Raw genomic sequence first — 18,146 nt, forward strand, 5'->3', positions numbered from 1 at the left:
GCCCCTGGTGTGGGTGAGCAGCAGAACTCTGTGTGCTGTACTGTAGTTTGTTGAGGACTGGACCATGAGCGATAAAGAATGATGTTACAGTAATCAAGTCTGGAGGTATTGAAGGCATGGATGAAAATTTTAACAGCTGAGATGGGGAGTGATGGGCGGAGACCAGCAATATTTTTTAGATAGAAAAAAGGCAGTTCTTGTGATATGGTTGACGTGGTGTTCAGAGGAGATGTGCGTGGAGGGAGACTGAAGTTGTTGGCAGTTTTGGCAAAGGATTTGGGACCGATCGAGATGATGTCTGACTTGTCCCAGATGATTTTGAGGAAGTTTGAGTGCATCCATGGTTTGATCTCACTTTGGATCTCAAGCAACTTGGACTCTGTGTTTCTCTCCACAATCTGAAACCAGGATTTCCAAATACAAGCTTTCATCTGGGAAAAAAAAGAGACTGAAACCAGTCCTTTTCCTCCTTAACTCAGGTAAAATGCTTAGGTTTTTTTTTTTTCTGGTTCAAGTGTAGATTTTTGTTGGTTTTTTTTACACAGGGAATATAACAAGTGTATATTGTGGACATGTCTCTGTGTTGTGCTCTTTAAGCTTTCCAATTAACATGCTTAAAGTACCCTGAAGGGAGTGGAAAACAACATAAATGTTAGTGCAGGACTTTTTTTTTTTCATGGTGGATTGTCTAAGGCGCAGGACAAGCTGCACAACAGCAGGTTAGCATACATGTCTTTTCCCATCCATAGACTTCAGATATGTGTGGTTTTTATGTATTTAGGGCACAGGGAACATTAAAGGCAGCTTATCAGCAGTGTTATACCATAAATGATTATACCACAAAGGTGCATAAATTATTAATTTGCTTGATCAATTAAAATCCATACATACCGGCTGACCAGAAAAGGGCTGACATTTCTTTATTGCGAAAACATTTTAGGAGAAAGTGTGTATTATACAGACAATACATCAAGTTGTCTTGTTCTGTTTTTCATTAATATATAACTTTTTTCCTTTTTTTTTTTTTTTACCAGTTTAAGAAAAATACAGGTTGTTGAGTTGTAAAAGAGGGACAGGATAGTTACATTTTGGATAACGAGACGGATGTGAAAGGACAGTAGGAGGACCCTCCCGCTACTCCAAAAAAGTGCCAGGTTCAGCGTGCAGGATGACTGGGTTGGCATTTTGTGTTTCCTTGGCATTATTGGACCTTTGAAGAACAAATTATTTTAGTTTAGCCTGGCCACTGCCTTCCTGGCCAATTCCACGCGATTCTAATCTTGACGGCTCAGTCTGGGCTTTCTCCCATTGACTTGGATTCCTCCAGTTGAATTTCAGCCGGGCCAATCTGCTAGCAGAAGAAGTTGTGAACGATGACGTCAATTTTTCTGCGCTGGTATAGGTTTATAGCCTGCCTGTAGTTTTAGCAATGGCAGCGGAGGAAGTGAACCAAGCCATTCAGCTACATGTTGGCCGCACCTCTAGATATTTTACATCTACGGACATCCTGTTCAACTTTGCACAAAAAGCTAAATTTCAAAAAGTCTATAAAAGGTCTAAATAGCTTTGAATGTTTTTTGGGTTTTTTGCTTTGGTTTTTATAAGCTGCTTTCTAAATAAACATTAGTTAAATGAGTTGTATTATAAATGTCACTAAAAACAAACACGGTAATTTATTTAGTCATAAACAGTATTTTCATAAAAACTGAAGGTAACAGTTGTAGTATTGGTTGACTTCCCATTTTAAGGGTGGTATTAGATAATTTAATGCAGTTTAATGTAGTTGACTTATTTGGACAATTTTGCGATTCCTGATGTTATTGGAGACTTTCATGAAAGTAGATTGTTAATGTAATGAACACAAACAAAAAATAACAAAGAAGAAAAATATTTTTCCATTCTTTGAACTTACCAGTCGGGATTCCAGCTTCAGAAAACTTTTTGGGGGGGAATTTCCGATTGGCACCTTGGCAAATCCACCATCCGAGCACAAAAGGAGCAACCCGTTTGAAGCTCTGCCAAGTTTAAGAGTTTTGACACAACCTGCCTTTTATACTCACAATGATTGTTTTGCATTTCTAGTTACTTATTGAACACACGTGTCGTTTTTAAGCATATTCTAGCTCTGAATATGCTGTGCCACTCGGATTTTTTGAAACACATTTTACGCCTTATTTAACAATCTGTCCCAGATCAGTAGTTTAAATGTTTAGTTATTTCCCGGGCAAAACCCCTGAACCTGATTAGGATTCAGCCATGCAGATCCTGAATAGGACCACTAAGAAAATGCGTTGTCCGGGTTCTTTCAGTGTCGCCCCGCAACATGCATTACGATGAGCTCGTCAGTGTGAACGGAGCGCTGTGGTAGAGGTTGTTTATGTGGAGTGCTTGGTTAGGGTTCCGCCCACCGAGGTATCTGATCATAGGGGCAGACAGGCAGAGAGGTAAAATGGCGCACAGCTGTCGGTGGCGGTTCCCTGCTCGGCCCGGAGGGAGCAGCAACTCCGGTACCGGGAGGAGAGCGGGCCGTATCAGGGTTACTGCCTTTTTGCGGAGCGTATCGGGAGCCCAGCCAAACGCCGCTGGACTCGGACCCGGGTTCGATGCTGCACTACAGGTTTCTTCTGTCATCAGGAGCAACCTGCAGAAATTTCGGGATGTTTTGGGGGAATCGAGCGACTCTAGCAGCGCAGAGGTAAGCCCGGGACTCAGCCGGGAGCCTTGGGTTTAGACAGCTCCGAGACACCCGGGCCGGTTGGCGGACGGACCGCTCGGTCCCTCCGTGGAGAGCAGCTAAACTTGTCATTGGAAGGATGCTCGGTTAACTTTGACTGAGCTGTGTGGCCTTCAGCTATACTATAACGTACTGCAGCTGCAAGTTTAGTTAGAAAAAGCACAGGTAGTAAGTTTTGTTTTTGTGTAGCTCGACCATTTAAAATGAAGGAAAGTTTCTTCTCGGAGGAGGAGAGATGCTACATCCACACAGTTCAGATGGAGCTAACATTACTCTGTTAGCCAAACCACAGCAGAGAAACCCCCTGTGTTACACTGGTAGTTACATCCTAGAGTCCCGTTAACACACGGAACAAATGCAAGTTTACACCCATTTCATTACTTATGGTTTACTAGTTATTTAACTTAAATTGATATGGAGCCGCTAGAGCTCTGCGTGTTCTCCTGAAAATTCATCCTCACTCACAATGTAAAAGTTGACGTCCCATGTAAGCATTGGCGTTACTGGCCTACTGTTAACTAGCATTTAAACACCCAAATGTAGCGTGTCTGTCTTTGTAGTAAGCATGTAATGCGTAGAAAAAATAAGGCAACTTAAAGGAAGCGAGAGAGTACAGTTGTGGTTTGTGATGAGCTAACGTGAAGTTAGCTGTGTGCAGCGTATTTCTGCACTGGTTGTTCACTTCTCGCTTAACCCGTGTTTAGCTTTCTAGGAGTAAATCTTTGGCAGCTAAATAGCCCCGTAGAATCAAAATAAGCTAAAAGGGCTAACTCGTTTTATCGAGGTGGTTAACCTTTTAGCGACGTCCTCCTGGTTAGCTCGCATGCTAGCTGTTTGTATACCTTAGCCCAAAGTACACCATTATTCTTCTGCCTGAAACGCTGGTAAAGTTGAGTTTTGTACTCAGGAGGTTGCTGTGTTTACATCCGACTGGTTCGTCGCTACGCAGTCGAGTGGGAGCATAGGGGCTAAAGTTAGCAAGGCTCACACACAAATGTAAATGGTTTCTGTTGATAAGCTAAGACAGCTACCATGCTACGCTGTACGCCACGCTAGCCATCGGGGCTATTGCTGATGCATAGGAAAATGGGAGGTGGACATGTTTTCCCCCCTCTCCTTACAGTCACTACGTAGCTAATACAAACATAATATCTGGCTTAATACACGAGGCGAGGACGCCCGATTTCACGCCGCACAATGAATATAGCTGTTCGGTGTACAACGGGAGCATGCGGGCATGTTTTGCGGGCAGGTTTATCAGCGGAAAGAGGCTTGCTGGTGACAGTGCGCATGTAGGGCTGGCTACAATAACAACGAGCCCCTTCCAGACGGACCGTGTGATGTGGGGGTGTGTTCGCGTTAGCGAACTACCATCTTCCTCCTTCATGATGTGCAGCATGCGTTCATTGCAGTGGGAGTACACGGAGTGGGGATGTTTACCAGCAGGTTAGGAGCTCATGTTCAGAGCTCTGTTAGAACATGTTTTTTGACCAAAACACGTCAGTATTTATATATACTAAGTTAGTGGTTGTGAGGGGAGGTTTTGAGACGGAAATTGTGAATTTATTTTTTTTACGTGTTTGATACATGTTGTCAAAATGTATCAGCTACTGCATTGCATTTATTTATTTGATTTCTTTATATATTATTATATGTAAACCTATGTAAAATACACATTTTAATGCTAAATCTAGTGTGCACATTTTAAATGCATATTAGGCAAAATGTTATTCAATACTGCAAGTTGTTTTAATTTAAGTAAGATTTTTGCAGTGCAGCCTTTGCTAAGAGCTGGTTAGATACAATATTTGGTTGGCTGGTAGTTCTACTGGTCATGCATTGCCTCTCCTCGTAGTGTGACACAGGTCCGGTTAGAGGGTTAGGTAGTTGTGCTGTTTGCTCCAGCAGCCAGCCTGCTGCATAACAGATACACACTGCTTGTAGCCTCCACACTGTATTAATTAAACTGTGGTTCCTTAATAAGAGTGATGGGTGACATGAATCCTTGTTTTTCCTAGCTGTAACTATTTTTGATTTTCCTTTTACAGTAGGTGAGGGAAAAGTATAGAAACCTTAATTTAGCCAGGTGACTAGAGGGGCAGATCTGGACTACTCTCTGCCTGAGAGACCTCTCATCATTCTGGTTCTTTTTTTAGCCCACCATTAAATAGCAATTTAAACTGCAGAAACTTTAGTGAACTGAAACCATAACTTTTTAAAATGCTTTTTTATGCCAGTAACCAAACCATGTATTCAATAAACTATGTTGAAGTGAGAGAGTTTACAGGTATTATGAGTAATAATTAATTATCTGTAACAGAAAGATATTAATGTAAGCTTGTACAGAAATTGGTACATCCTCAAAGTGGTAAAAATGTTAACAGTTTGACAAATGTTCCAGCAATTTAAAACTGCCTAACCTGTAAACATATTTATTGGATGCAGTGTTATAGACAGTTTAGTTAAGTTCAGCTCTGCTTTCCAAGCTGAGAGCGTCTGTTTTATTGTGCTGGGGTTACTCTGACAAAGTTAGCCAATGTGACGTTAGCATCTGAGGAAACGGTTACAAACTTGCCTGTGTCTTGTTTTGCAACAGCTGATATAGCATTGTATTCAGCAGATGGGAAAGTTTTTATAGTGAGTAGCTTTAAATAGCTAAAATCAGTGAAGGCTGTGCTCTGTCCATGGTACCACTCTGGTGATTTCCTCACTGTGCTACACTTTCAGTGCTGTGTGTCAACTTTCTACTGCTGGTAAAAGGAACTGTTACAGATAATACCTTCACAGAACTTTAGCTTAATGAAATCCAAACTTTGTCACTGAAAATGGTGGATTTTAGAATGGATAGAGCATTGAGTTTTTATTGAGCCTAAAGTGTGCAATATTAGATTTTATTGATTTACATTTTTAAGTTTTTGTCAGCTAGAAGAAAAGCTGTACCATGCTACTCTAGTGTTTGGCGACTCTTTAAGAGATAATCAGATCTTCTGAGAACTACTGCAATACACTATCAATGGAAGATTATAAATAATTTGGAGCAATCTAGACTATTAGGTCACACATTGAACTGTTTAGAGATTCTGGAGTATTAGTGCATTTCTTTTGCTCTTCTTCTATTTCACTCACACTTTAAGCGGCATTATATTATTGGCTTACTTTGATTTTTATACTACATAAAACCCTTATAAGGAGATATTTCTTTATAATAAAGAGCCACTCAAAATTTAACACAATTTTAATGTGTGGGCACAGATTAGTCTATTAAATCCCCATCAAGTTTGGGTAACGTAGCTTGATGACTTCATCGGTAATAAAAAGAAAGCAGTGTGAAGCGCTTGTCTGGCCAGACCGAGGCAGGGTTGTCCAGGCTCACTGCAAGATACCGAGCTCATGGGGCAACCCCGAACAGAGCGCCAGCCGGACACTCGGTCACCCCTCCCGCCTCCTTCCAGGCAGAAAAAAAAAAATCGAAATCCACTTCAGACACACACATCCCCGTCTGAGAGGCAGAACAACTTTTCTTCTGACAGCTGCCACTTTGGAATGGATTACTAAGCCTATTTAAGTGTCTCTAAAGGGTGCCCTTTGGTTGCTGCTGTCCAAATTATGGCATTTATTTGCTTTTCTGTGCATGAAGGGATTTTATGGCATTAAAGTGAGTAAATTATAAATAGTTTCTCTTTCTTGTTTTTTTGCAAGGGCTGGGCATGTAGATGTTTGTGTAAATAAAATCATCCCCAGTTTTTTCTGTCTCTCCAAGCAAAGTTTGCCTCGGTTCTTCTTTGTACGGGTCCTTTGTTATCTCGCCTTCTGCTGCATCTTTTCTCCTCACACATTATTATTAAAGTTTAATCATTCATACAGAAAGGCTGTTGAATGGATGTATCCACCTAAATATCTCTTTGCCTCAGCGGTTTAAGAGAAATGGTGTGGTTGAGCGGAAGGGGCTTCAGTCCGGCAGGTGTTTGGCCTGTTTAAATGGAAGACCCCCACACCCGATTACCCATTCCCAAGACAGCGTGTGGATTGGAGCAGGAAGCCTTGTGTCTGCTTTTATTCTAGTTCTCACAAAGTGCGGCGGCTGAAAGAGTGCAGGCAGGGATATCAAAGGGTGCTGGGCGGCCCCCACCCTCCTCATCCCAACGGGACAGCGCTGGGTGGGGAATTAGTCCAAGACCCTTCTATCCACGGCTTTATTCTGCTACAGCAGGCGGGCAAGGGGCTTTCACCTCTGCTTTCGGAGTTCTCTGACTGGGAGAAAGGCGGCAATTGTGTCGTCTTTCCCTCCTTTTGTGTTGCCGGTGGTTGGGGCAGGGATGTCCCTCGGACTTTGTCCCCGTCTCTGATTGCAATCAGGAGTGGGCGTGTTGTTTTTGTCTTTATTCTGATTAAAACTTGAGTTTATGCTGCCTGCTTGGTTTAGGAGGAGTGGATACGCACCGTCTGTGTCTGCCAGCCTTTGTGAACGTTCCTGTGTCGGGAAACAGTTTGACACACCTCCTGTCAGTCTGTTTGTCTTTGTCCACCAACTGTCCTCCTCTTCCTACAGCTCACACATATGGAGGGAGATGAGGTGTCCCACCACGGGGTGTGCTAAAGGGCAAATGTGAAGTAGTTGTATTTGGTGTTTGAACACTTGCAAAAAGCAAATGTTCACCTTTTGCTTGGGTCTGATGGGGCGCTCATCCTGGTGTGAGTCACTCCTGTGGCCTTTTTCCTAACAGATGTGTCATCAAAAAGACATACAAAAACAATGAGATAATCAGCCATTTACCATATAAAACAAGATGACTAATAGTAATTTTACGCTACTTCCTAGAGGGAAACTTCCAGGAATTTGTTGTAATTGGACACTGCACCAGTCAGAGATTTTTGTGGACAAATTCTGGGGTTGTCTTGCTGATACAAATGTCTTTTTAAGAACAAGCATTTTATTCTTTATTTAGTTTGTGGAGGAGTGAAAAACTGACAAATAAAATGTGCATACTAAAAAGAAACCCTTTTCTGAAAAATAACCCACAGTTACAGATCTTTCTTTTGTTGTGTCACTTAGCATCAACAGATACAGTAACAGTCTCAAGATTATGTGACAGAAGTATTTACATATAAGTAAGGCACTCAATAACAACTAAATCTGTACTGTGAAAAGGCAGAAAGCGATGTACTGTAACGTGCAACAGGAGCAGCTTTGTGTGCATCAGAGGGAGCAGGCAACATTACTCAGCTCCGCTGTTTGGCGATGTGAAATTCTCAGGACATGATAACCTTGAGTCACAATACTGTGCTATCACTTTATTAGCATAAAACCTTAAACAATATAACATGATCCTTTTATATGACTGAAAACAACAATTGCTCTCAAAATAATGCAATTTATTGACTGCTACTGGTCAAGGTTTTAATTTTTAAAATAAAAAATTAAAACCTTGTATTCTGAAATACTAGTGATTTCCAGTTGAACTATAGGCTATTTAGCAGCATCAAGGTAAACCAAGATTTTATTGAGTTATAACCTTAGATGAATGAATCAAAAAAGAAGTGATTTTATTTTGAAGAACTGGAAGAGTCTTAAAATTTACAAAAAATTACCAACTGAGTTCAATTTACGTTTTTTTTTTGTTCTCACCACGACCAAAAGTCAATAACACAAATCTCAGTTAGACACATCAGTGAGGCTGTTTTTTATGATACAGCAAACAAAAACAAATTGGTCTGAGCTAGTCGCAGTACACAAATTCCCCTGACCAATAAATTAAGCACATAGTTGAACAGACCAGTGGCTGACTTCCTGTAAACACTTGCTCCATGGTGCCAATAAATATCAACACTTTGTGTCTTCTTTAACTCATTTTACTGACATGCACTGTTGAGAAGCATTAAATCATTCATACGATGCATAACATTACCGTGACGAAAAGTCATTTACATACACTACAGTAACTCAAAGGGGACAAAAATGAATAATTTACTCAAATGATTTACTCTCACTGGTTTACTTTCCACCCAGATTGCACCAGACATAGATCATGCTTGAGACTTTAGTTCCAGGCTTCGAGTCTAAGTCAAGTCTGAAATTGCGGATTTTGTGGCTTCAGGGTTCAACGTTAAAGACCTGAGTCCTCATTTTTGACACAAACAGTGCAACTTCCCAGATGTATCTGCAGCTTTCTGTCTGTTGTAGAACAAAATTGGTTTCTCAATATGATATAATTCGCAGTTCAACTGTTGTAATCCTCCATCATTTTGTCACTCGTTGGCAATGGATGCCTTTTTTGGATTTAAACCAATTTTCCACCAAACAGTAAATAAAAACTTTACTAACAGGTGACAGCTTGTTGTGAAACTGTCACAGCTGTGTTTGTTGGCTGCATAAGATGTGGTTTGTGTTTCCGATCAGAAATCCGTGCTGTGGTTGTTTTATCAACTGCACAATAAGGCAGATGATAGTCGCTGGTGTTCTCTAAAGAGACTGCACAAAGTTTGCACGTTGCATGGACCAGCTTCTGAATTTCTGCTAAAGGGTGCTACATGTGTGTGGGAGGGTAATGCCTAACAAGTTCAGATCTGCATACGGACTTTATCTGCATCAGTTTGATTTCTCAAAAGGCTATAAAAGTCCAGCCTGCCTCTCAGCATGTAAAAGCGGCATCAAAACGATACAGAGAAGCGCACCTCAAACCGAATTCCCATCCGCCTCACAGGTGTCGGGGGCAGTCCCAAACACCCCCTGAAAGCAACAGTTTCGCTCCAACTATGAATCAGCGTGGTGTTCTTTTCTCCACCTATTAGTGATTTCTGTCATGTAATGTACGCAGCAATCAGGCAGATGAGATGTGGCAGATCAGCAGGAAGTAAAACTATTGAAGGCTTCAAGGCGAGAGCATGCAACAATGTAAACCGTTTTTCATTTCAAGAGACTAAGTGGAGAGAAGGGAAGTTCTGTCTCTGCTGTTCCCCCGTTGCAGCGTTGCACATTGTGAGGCATAGCGGCACATGAACGTGACCTCACTAATCTACTACCGTATTTGTTTACTTCTTGTAGTTGCCCGCCGTGCTGTCAAGCTCACGGCAAGCCTTGTGTTTCGCACGCCGCCGCTTCTCTGTGCTCGGCAGTCAGTAGGCGCAAAGCGAGAGCTCGGTGGAATATGTGTTTTGGGAGGAGACGGGGAGCCTTGTTGTACGTGGGAGGCCTGTTTGGTTTGGGATCTGTCGAGCTTCTGCACGGGCATGCTGAAAACCTGAATCCTTTTCATCTAGTGCTCCCAGGGGAATGCTGCGTTTCCACTGTTGGTGGTCAAGATGCTGTTTCCTTGTCTCTCTTCCTTTTTCTCTCCCTCCCTCCTCCCTCTCTCTCTCTCTGCATCCTCCTACATCCATTCTCTGGTCCTCACTCTGGTGTGCATGCACTCCCCTCCCCCGCATCCTCACTCATATGTTGTGCTTGTTTACATCTCGATGTACAATTTATGCACAGGGTGCTTGCACTTCTTTTTTAAATAATTATTTTTATAATTTACTCGTGTAAATGTTAAAATGATAACCGATAGAATCACGAGGTACACACGGAGAATTCATGTGCGCTCGCAATGCATCGGAGCGTTCGGCTTTAACATCTTGCCACCCGAATAAGGATGTTGTGATGTCAGCTACTCACTGCATCTCAGCGAGTCATAGCCTTCCTTTGGTACCCCGCCCCCCTTCGGCTCTGCAAAATCACCAGCGAGGAGCAGCAGCTTGCTCGGAGAGAGGAGAGGATGCTGGCATTAAAGCAAGACGGGAGATAAAGAGAGAGAAGTGTAAATAGAAGAAGATGAAGATGCTTGAATGCATTATGAGGAGTGTCAGATGCTCAGATTAACGTTCCTTGCCAGGGTAAACAGCAGTATTTACTGTTCGTTATGACAGTTTACATGTCGAACAGACCAAAGACAGTTTTACAGCTCACATTATAGCTTTCTATATTTTGTATCAGATGCTGCGAAGTGCATCAGTTTTTTTTAATGGTATCTGCTTTTTTGGCAAGGTGATGTAACTCCTAGGTGGTGCAGAGTCAGTCTGAATGTCTGCACAGACTTGGAGAGCAGCTGCTCTCCAAACTGGGCCAACAAGACCTCAACTGCATCTCCACGCGCCTCTATAAATAAACATGATAAAATGACACACTCACCTCCACTCCTGAGCATATCCAGTGTGAGGATCCTAGAGATGCTGATTGTCCCTGATGACTTCATAAACCCACATCTCAAGGCTCTGTTGAAGCAGGAGAGAAAGAATAAATGTTCATGCCATTCTTTTTACATTTCTAATGATGTATGACAGATCTTGAGCCCAAAGGGGGAAAAATTGTGAAAAAAATCTACATATTAATATTAAGTATATCTTTGCAGAAAATGATGCATACATGTCATTTTTTTAAATCTTTTGTAGGACGAAGCATTTGCAGGATTTGGAGCGACCGATGAACAAACAGAAATCCGAAGCCCTTCATCAGCTTCTTCAGGTACTAATTAGTAAAAATTAAAACAGGGTCCCTGCACACTCTGGAATTTTGTTCTGGCATTTTACAGTTCTTGATAATTTATGGAAAAGGAAAATAGGACTAGATTTTATTCCTATTGTCATAAGGCTTCAACCATCTGTCTACACCAGTTTTAATGACGTTTACTAAATGCCCTCTGTGTTTTCTGATTTGTTCAGAAGGAGTACCCCTGCAGGAGAAGAAGCCCAGAGGCCGCCCACCACGGACCCTGACTGCTCAAAAAGCTGCTGCCAGTCTACCACCCCCCTTGTCATATCCTTCTCCGACGCAAGCGAAACCTGATGGCCCTGAAAGGCCAGCAGAGAAAGTGAAAAGGCTACCTGGGAGGCCACCTGGCACTGGTGAAAAGCGAAGGGGCCGTCCTCCTTCTTCAAGTAGTAAGAAAACTTGGAGTACGGGCAACCATGCAGCTGCTGAGGATAGTAGGCAGGCTGGATTTGAGCTGGGCGCAGATACAGAGGATGAGAAGGACAGAAAGGGCAACAAGAGGTTGCCAGGGGGCTCTGCACAGCCTCATGACACTGAGGCAAAGCTTTCCAAAGGAGGCCGGGGTGAATCCAAAGCTACCAACATGAAGAGGCTGACAGAGACTAAAACCACCCCACTCAAATCACGCCTCAAGACTTTGCCTGGTGCACCTCGACGCAGACGTGGGCGACCACCGTCAGCTGAGCGGCTCAAAGCTGAAGCAGCAGCTGCAGCCCAGCTGTCTGCTTCAATGGAAGGCGGAGAAGGAATACACAAGGCCTTTAGGGTCAGAGGTGGAGACAGAGACACAGAACCACACAGCACAGAAGAGCCCAATGTAAGGAACATGGACAGTGCTCAAGACCAGGACTCTTCTAGTCTACCCACCTCCCCAACTGCATCTAAACCAGGAAGGCCAGTAGGCCTCAGGAAGAGCCCCCGGCACAGGAAACCCGTTCGAATAGTCCCTCCTTCCAAACGTACTGATGCAACCATCGCCAAACAGCTGCTGCAGCGTGCTAAGAAAGGAGCACAGAAGCGACTGGAGAAAGAAGCTGTTGGCATTGGGGGGAGAGGATCAGGAGCCAGTGAGGCTGGCATCAGAAAAACCCAACTCAAAAACATCCGACAGTTCATCATGCCAGTTGTCAGCACTGTTTCCCTTCGCATCATCAAAACTCCCAAGCGCTTCATTCAGGACGAGGGCAGTTTTGGAACTCCAGCATCCCATGCAAAGATAGCACGATTAGAAACGCCACCTTCCACTGTCGCTGTATCTGCCCAACCTACACCCACCACTTCCTCATCCCCTTCTCCTGCACTTGTCTCCGTTACCTCAGCTGCTACTTGTAGTGGGGCAGCCGCTCCTGTGGAATTGCTCCCTCCTCCGTCTTCTCCTGCCCCCGTACCCACTGCCCCGCCGACAGCTTCCGGTCTGCTTAACAGCAATGCAAACGCTGCAGCCAATGGGAGATTTAGTCATAGTGCACAATCTTGTGGTTCAAGTGCTGTATCGCAGCATTCCTCGCAGCTCTCTTCTGCGGAGTCTTCCAGGTCCAGCAGCCCGAGCTTGGATGACTCCTCATCTGACTCTCAGGCTTCTGAGGGCACACAGGCTCTTTCTGAGCCAGAGGATCACTCTCCCTCTTCACAGGGAGAAAGGGAGCCCAATCTCTTAAACAACTCAAGGCCTGCCTCACCTCCTTCTGAGCCAGAGCATGTGCTGGCAGAAGGATGTCGGCGGGGTAGGAGAGCACAGGGGACTGGGCGGGGACGTCAGAAACAGAGGGTGAGAGAGAGTGGCACCACAGGGGTTAAAAAGCCCATCATCAGCCCACCTACAGGAGTGCTGATGTCCTCTTCATCACTTGGAAATTCCCAGCAGGTTTCTTCCACAGCTTCTTCCCCGTCCTCACCTCCACCACCCCCTCTCCTCACTGCTCCGCAGCCTCCTCTGTCTGGTTCCTCCAACACGGGCGCTATCAGTGATCACCACCCTCAGGCGTCCTGGGTGCCCATCCAGACATTTATGCCACCAGGGCTGTCCAACTTGTCAGACAAAAGGAATCGCTCAATTCTGAGGGAGCCCACCTTCCGCTGGACATCCCTGTCCCATCCCAAACAGCAGTACTTTTCCTCTGCTAAATATGCCAAGGAGGGCCTCATTCGAAAGCCTATATTTGACAATTTTCGTCCTCCGCCTCTTACGCTTGAAGATGTGGGATTGCTGCCCCAAGGTGTCGCAGGAGCAGGGGGAGCTGCTTCAGTTGCTTATTCAGCACCAGGCACTGGAGCAAGTACAGGGAGCCGCCTATTTGCTCCCCTTCACCCCCACACTCACCACCAACACTCCCCGTCGTCCCGCTTTGATTCACCTCTCCAGAAGCGCTCGTTGCTCCGTGCGCCACGCTTCACACCCAGCGAGGCCCACTCTCGAATCTTTGAGTCTGTTACCTTGCAGTCTTCTTCGGGGAGCAGCCCCGGCTCTCTCTCCCCTCACCAGACGCCTCCCAGTTCCAGTAGAACCCTGCGACGCAGGAGACGTCTGGTCCCAGGAGCGCATCGTGGCCACCCACGGTCTTCTTCGCACCCTATGACGAGACGCAGCGTCCAAATCAAAGGTGCCTCTGAAGTGTCTGCATTGACGGGCTCTGTCTCCGGCAGTAACCCCAGCTCTTTGCCGGGGGTCTCTGGAAGCCCTCTAGCCACGAGTGCCTTAACATCTACTTCCTTCAGCTCCTTCCCCACTGTCCCTCGGGCTCTGCACTCGCAAGGAACACCTGAAACCAGAAGAGGGGCACCAGGAAACCCATCTCCTCTGTCAAACACATCATCATCTGCTTCCTCCCCTCTTTTCCCTCTCTTTCCTTCGAGTGCTCAGGACACGGGGCGAGGAGGTGGGACAACTGGAAAGGAAAAAAGCTTGTCAGCTCCCCAAGAGCCACCTCCAAAGGAAAAGGAGCGAGAGTGTGAGAAAAATCGTGAGAAAGAGAAGGAAAATAAGAGAGAGGGACGGAAAGATTTGGAGAAACGAAGTAAGGTGTCCACTCCTGATGGCTCCCCAAATGCACCTTCCAGCTTGTTTACCATCGATGGGAGGGACTCAGAAGGCGCTATTGCACCAAAAAAGACTCCTGGAAGAAAGAAATCCACATCAGTTGATACAGTTTCTGACACTGCTTCCTTAGAAGCCAGAGGGCTCCATCCCTTGTCCATCGCTAAAGGCCGCCACCTCAAGAAAGGAAGACCGTCTGAGAAAGGGACAGAGACCGAAGAAGGGGAGAAGGAAAAGGAGAAAGAGAAACGAAGTACATCTAACCAGCCGACGGCTAGCCTTCCAGGGCAGCAAGGCAGACATCAGCTTCCTGTCTCCTTGGTGTCGACAGAAGGAGGACAGCATACACTGACTGACAAGCGGCTGGTTGGACTACTCAAGAAGGCCAAAGACCAGCTCATTGCAATAAAGAAGAATAAGCTGAAGCCTGCAGAAGAGACTAAGGTCCAGGTCAGTTTTGGACTTTTTGATTTGTTTTCACAGAACTTAAATCTCACTTGTCTGTTTCTGGTAGTCCTGTTCTTTACCCACAAGTAATGATGAGTGATAGTGAGAATGATGCTTTGTCTATTTTCCATAAATAGAAACTCAGATTGAAATTATATAAAAGGAAAGTCCCACAGAGGGTATTACTTGAGGGGAATTCTTATTATGCATTATACAGAAAAGGGAACTCGGATGTGAGTTTTTTGTTCATTACCAGGCAGTGCCTCGTTAGTCACTCTCATGTCACTCTAACAATATCTTCATCATTGCTGCTTCAAATGGCCAAGTCAGAATTGTGTGTCAACTTTCTGATCTTAGGTTTGTGTGAGTTATGTTAGAAGCAGAAGCTACATCACTCCCGGTTTGTGAGGGCTGGATCTTGGAAATTGAAAACAAACACAAAGTATTTTGAAGTTGACATTTTAACAGCTTTTAGCGTCTTATATTTGTGATTGACACCTTTAGTGTGGCTAGCTTAACTAAATCAACACCCTGTGTGTTTGTTAAAAAATCTACTAAAAGTTTTCAAGTACTCCTTTTCTCTTCCCGGTAACACCTTTTACACTAAAGAGTGGTGCTGTCAGTATATGTACACTGAAATCACTAATTAAACAATTATCAAGATTGGTTATATGTTCTTCAGATTTGCAACCAATCAACGCAGATCAACTTGAAAATAGACCTATTCCAGTTAACAGCAGAATTCTCAGATAATCTGTAACTTATTATTTTACTGAAAAGTCATAATCACTAAGTTATGTAAAGAATGTCCCTTCTGCAGTGAACTTTTGTCTACATACATCTGTGCCTTTGCTGTTTTGTATTACTTTTCCACATACTTCATGTTTTGTGTTTGTGTGCAGGGTCAGGAGAGTGACTCGTCAGAGGCCTCTGTCCGCGGTCCACGCATCAAGCATGTGTGTCGTCGTGCAGCTGTGGCTCTCGGCCGTAATCGGGCCGTGTTCCCTGATGATATGCCCACACTTAGTGCCTTGCCCTGGGAGGAGAGAGAGAAGATCCTATCTTCCATGGGGAATGATGGTAAGGCATCTTTAACTTAGTTCTCTGTTGACTTGCTATCTTTTAAGCTTTCTATTCATACATGTAGTAGTGAAACAAATCTTGTTTTAATGAGATGATGCTTAAAAAATGAAAGGGCTCCCCTAAGAAATTCTAAACCTTCCTTCATTTCTTCCTTCTTTGCTTTCGTCCTTTCTTCTTTCTTTCCTTTGCTGTTGTACTTACAGTTTCAAACAAACTTAAGGGGACTAAGTAATCTGGAAATGTGTAATTTTGACATAAAAATGTATGATTCAAGCCTGTAAATAAAACTTAGACAAGTCTATCATGACCTCATAACCACCTTACACCAGTAGACTTTGTGAGCACAATTTTTATTTTTTATAACATCATCTGTGCATGTACTAAAAATTGATTAGCAAAAAGCAGAGAAATCCAGTCAGCCATGGGAGCACAAGTACACAGTGAAGTGCTGGAGGAGTGAGAGGAATTGGGCTGCTCTGTTCCTGTTATTTTTGACTAGTTTTTATGTCATGTTAGAACATGTGAGTTTATGTGAGGTTATTTCCCCTGACTGTGGCATGTAATCTGGAATTACTGAAAATTATACTCACAGTTTCTTTTCCATGGGTATTTGTATTTCTTTTGAAAAGCTTTCGGCTTTGTTCACAGAATTGTTTTGAATTTGCCTGATTAACTTTTTTTATTCTAAACAAGCTTAAAAGCAACAAAGTGTAACATCTTACACTTAATGCTAATATGTATGTGCTGGATTTCATTTAACAGACAAGTCATCAGTAGCAGGCTCAGAGGAGGCAGAGCCCCAGTCTCCTGCCATAAAGCCAAGAGAGACGCGACAGAAGGCCGTTCAAGAAGCTCCTCCCAAAAAGGGCCGCCGGTCCCGCCGCTGTGGCCAGTGCTCAGGCTGCCAGGTTCCAGAAGACTGTGGCGAATGCACCAACTGTCTAGACAAGCCCAAGTTTGGTGGGCGAAACATTAAGAAGCAATGCTGCAAGTAAGTCTTAGTTTATGCACTTAATGGAGTTGTCTATGGTTTATTCAGCCTGGCAGAAAGAGAGAGAGATCAAGACTTTGAGCAAATAACAGGAAGGCTAATTTTTTAGGACTGCTATCCCAGCTAACCACACTAACCAGTATCACAAGATGCTAGTGACAAAAATTTCTGATCCGTGCATCACAAATTTTTAACTAACTGTAAAAAAATAATTTTATGATGCACGTAAATAAATCCATTTCAAACTTTATTAACAGACTTCATGTCCATAGTTGCAAAAAAACAAACCAAACAATACCAACCATACAAGGAATATAAAAAAAAATCCTTACTTTATATTTTTACAAAGTCTTTTAAGAAAAGTAAAGTTTACGCTTTTTGTGTTCAACTTTCAGGATGAGAAAGTGTCAGAATTTGCAATGGATGCCCTCAAAGATGTTTCTCCAAAAGCAAGGTAAAGGCAAGAAGGACAAGAAAAAGAAGTTTTCTGAGAGAAAAGAGGGTCTCAATCCGTTAAAAGCCCCCAGTTCGGAGTCTGCCCCCAAACCGGCTTCCGCTCCTTTAAAGGAGGACCCTGCTCGGAAAAATAGCGAGACTCCCCCTCTAAAGCTGATTGAGGAGAAGTCCAAACAGCAGCCGCTGTCCAAGCAGTCATCACCAGCCATCGCCTCGTCCCCCGCCCCAGCTGAGCAAGCCCAGACCCCGGGCACGTCTCAGCCTCAGTCCCCGCCTCCGACCCCGGATGCCAAACAGATTCCAGTTACAAGCGGCACCTCCAGTAAAAAGGGACACAAGCCACACCAGTCTGTTCAAGCTTCTTCCCCCGCATCTTCGTCTTCACCTAGTTCCTCATCCTCGTCCTCGTCATCTTCTTCCTCCTCGTCATCTTCAGCCCAGAGCTCTCCCTCACAGTCGACTCAGTGTCAGCAACCCTCACAGTGGACACCTGCGAGTCAGGTGCCTACAAAGAAAGACGCTTCACCCAAGATTTCTCTGAGCGAACCCAAGAAAAAATCCCAACAGCACTCAACACAACAGCAGAGCTCAGCCACAATGGGTAAATGATTGTTTTCTTCCTGTAATAATATTTAAATGATACCAAAAACTGGGTGCTTTGTAATTGCTCAATGCAGCTATATTTCCTTGGTGCTTCAAGTGGTGTAGCAGTAGAGTTGGCTGCAGCCCTGTGTTTGTTTTCTTACCTTGAGTCTGATGGCTATCAACAAAGGTCACTTGTGGCCAAATAAAAATATTAAAAAAACAGAACAATTTCCTTAAATCTGATGTGGTTGATGTTGGGTGATTGTGTTCTACTTAAGTCTCGTATCAT

The 18,146-nt window shown here is 44.0% G+C and overlaps 1 protein-coding gene across 3 annotated transcripts in view; it reads left to right on the plus strand.

Annotated features, from left to right (window-relative positions):
• The first annotated feature begins 2,356 nt into the window (after positions 1-2,356).
• The window catches only part of kmt2a (lysine methyltransferase 2A), a 40,954-nt gene continuing 25,164 nt past the window's right edge, over positions 2,357-18,146 (plus strand). For all 3 annotated transcript variants that reach the window (XM_023351029.1, XM_023351030.1, XM_005801074.2), the window contains exons 1-6: positions 2,357-2,695; positions 11,162-11,234; positions 11,432-14,745; positions 15,645-15,822; positions 16,588-16,816; positions 17,212-17,873. In XM_023351029.1, the coding sequence (XP_023206797.1) occupies positions 2,378-2,695; positions 11,162-11,234; positions 11,432-14,745; positions 15,645-15,822; positions 16,588-16,816; positions 17,212-17,873 (4,774 nt within the window). In that variant the 5' untranslated portion in view covers positions 2,357-2,377. The remainder of the gene's footprint in view (positions 2,696-11,161; positions 11,235-11,431; positions 14,746-15,644; positions 15,823-16,587; positions 16,817-17,211; positions 17,874-18,146) is intronic.

The sequence above is a fragment of the Xiphophorus maculatus genome, chromosome 18 (genome assembly GCF_002775205.1).
Source record: "Xiphophorus maculatus strain JP 163 A chromosome 18, X_maculatus-5.0-male, whole genome shotgun sequence".
Lineage (NCBI taxonomy): Eukaryota > Metazoa > Chordata > Actinopteri > Cyprinodontiformes > Poeciliidae > Xiphophorus > Xiphophorus maculatus.